Here is a 2,129-nt window from a genome sequence, read left to right on the forward strand (position 1 = left end):
AGCCCATCAGGTTAGGAGAATGGGGAAAAATCGAAACTTCCAGTTCACAACTCACACTCCCCTCCACCGCACCCCCCCCCCCCCCGCCCGCCCGCCCCGGGCCGTCGTACGGAGCGAGACAGAGAGGTACATCTGCAGATGATCTTTATTTCTCATGCTTCTCTGGCTCGAGTGGAGGTTTTGGAGGCTTGACTTGGGGTACGTTTTCTCCTGGCTGCTCCCCTTCAGGTCTGGATCCACCTGGAGGAGGGGAAGGAGATGCCCTTTTGGCTCCTCCAAGCAAAGCTCCAAAAGCTGATCCAACGGAGCCCAGGAGGATGTTGGATGATGTGGAGAGTCCAGCTGCCCCTGTGGGACAGAAAGAGGGTGAGGTCAGGAAGGGTGCAGTGGCTGGGACCCCCTCAGAAGGCCTGAGGCCCAGAGATCCCACGTGGATGCCTTCTCTAGGTCCTGAATCCCCCAGGGCTCTGCTTTGGGCAGAGGGAGCTAGAGGTGGCTGAGAGAGAGAAGGGGGTGAATTCATGGGAGAGTCAGCCACAGACCCCAAAAGCGACAGGTCCCACTGAGGCTCAGAGAGGGGAAGGGACCTGCCAAGGCCACTCAGGTGTCAGATTTGGGCAGGGCTAGATCCAGAGCCCACGCTTCCCTGGTGGCTCCGTGGTAAAGAAACTGCCAATGCAGGAGACGCGGGTTTGATTCCTGGGTTGGGAAGATCCACTGGAGAAGGAGATGGCTACCCACTCTGGCATTCTTGCCTGAGAAATTCCAAGGACAGAGGAGCCTGGTGGGCTACAGTCCATGAGGTCACAAAGAGCCGGACATGACTTAGCGATTAAACAACAAAAACAAAGACCTAGAGCCCAGCTATCACAAACCCTGGGATCCCTCCCTTCTTCTCTTTCCCAAGACCCCCTCACCCCTCCACTCCACTCCTGCCTGCAAGGCTCACCCAGGACTCAGGGAGAACAGTGAGGGAGAGACGGAGAACCAGGGACATTGAGGACCACGAAACTGGAGGGGAGGGACCGGCCGGCCCTCCCACAGGCTTAGCCTCGGGCAGACTCTTGTGCTGGTCGGACCCTCCCCGCCCGCTCTGTTCCCCCCGCCCCGCATCCGGCCCGGACCCTTACCCACGGACTGGAGAGTGGCCACCAGGCTGCCGGCGGCAACTCCGCCCCCATTGGCCACGGCGGCCGCTGACATCATCTTGGCTGCAATGGAGGAGGCGGCGATTCCAGCCCCCGTGAAGCCCACAGCGCCCAGCACCGCGGGCACTGCCGCCACGGCCAGGGCTGCAGGGAGAGAGGAGCTTTGAGGGGTCGGGGACATGGGCTCAGGGGAGTGGACCCCCCTTTAGGGATCCTTGACAGTTTCTGGGGACTGTCTGCTGGGAGCAGACGCGAGACAGCCGCTTGGAGAAGGGTCCGAAGGTAAAGAAAAACGTGTGGGAGGGGAGTTGTGGAGCCAGCTAGGGACAGTAGTTTAGGGGAGGCACCTATTTGAGTCTTTAACTTGCTGTGTGACAACCGGGAAGTCACTACCCCTCCCTGGGCTTCAGGTCTGTGTGCGTGTGTATCAGTGTACTGCTACTGCGAAGTCACTTCAGTTGTGTCCGACTCTGTGCGACCCTGTAGACGGCAGCCCACCAGGCTCCCCCGTCCCTGGGATTCTTCAGGCAAGAACACTGGAGTGGGTTGCCATTTCCTTCTCCAATGCATGAAAGTGAAAAGTGAAAGTGAAGTCGCTCAGTCGTCTATCAGTGTAGGGGTGAAATAAACCAATAAACCACTGCTGTTTTTAGCAGCAAATACCCTTTCAAATGAAATCTTCTCTACATGCTTTTTACATATAAGGACTAGAGGAGCAGCTACGTGGGGGAATCGCGGGGTCGTCTTCCTAGGGAATACCGCTCTCGGTCCCTAAGAGTCACCCCAGCGGCTCCGGGAGTGGAGGGGGCGGGGGGGCGGGGGGGCTCTCTGAGGCCTCCCATCCATCCCCGGGCCGGGCCAGGTGAAGGCCTGGTGATGCAGGGATGCAGGGACGCAGGGAAGTCACCTCCTCCGATCGCAGCGGCCGCCGCTCGTTCTTGAGAGAGAGGAGAGAGAGAGAGTTGGTTGAAGTATTGAGGG

General features: G+C 59.1%; 1 protein-coding gene across 1 annotated transcript in view; it reads right to left on the reverse strand.

Annotated features, from left to right (window-relative positions):
* Window positions 1-127: 127 nt before the first annotated feature.
* The window catches only part of LOC104985841 (interferon alpha-inducible protein 27-like protein 2), a 2,267-nt gene continuing 265 nt past the window's right edge, over window positions 128-2,129 (reverse strand). Inside the window, exons 2-4 of the mRNA XM_010836234.1 lie at window positions 2,056-2,085; window positions 1,131-1,292; window positions 128-348 (exon numbers count right to left, since the gene is read on the reverse strand). Of these exons, the coding sequence (XP_010834536.1) occupies window positions 146-348; window positions 1,131-1,292; window positions 2,056-2,085 (395 nt within the window). The 3' untranslated portion in view covers window positions 128-145. The remainder of the gene's footprint in view (window positions 349-1,130; window positions 1,293-2,055; window positions 2,086-2,129) is intronic.

This window comes from Bison bison, unplaced genomic scaffold (genome assembly GCF_000754665.1).
Source record: "Bison bison bison isolate TAMUID 2011002044 unplaced genomic scaffold, Bison_UMD1.0 scf7180017864061, whole genome shotgun sequence".
NCBI classification, from domain to species: Eukaryota; Metazoa; Chordata; class Mammalia; order Artiodactyla; family Bovidae; genus Bison; species Bison bison.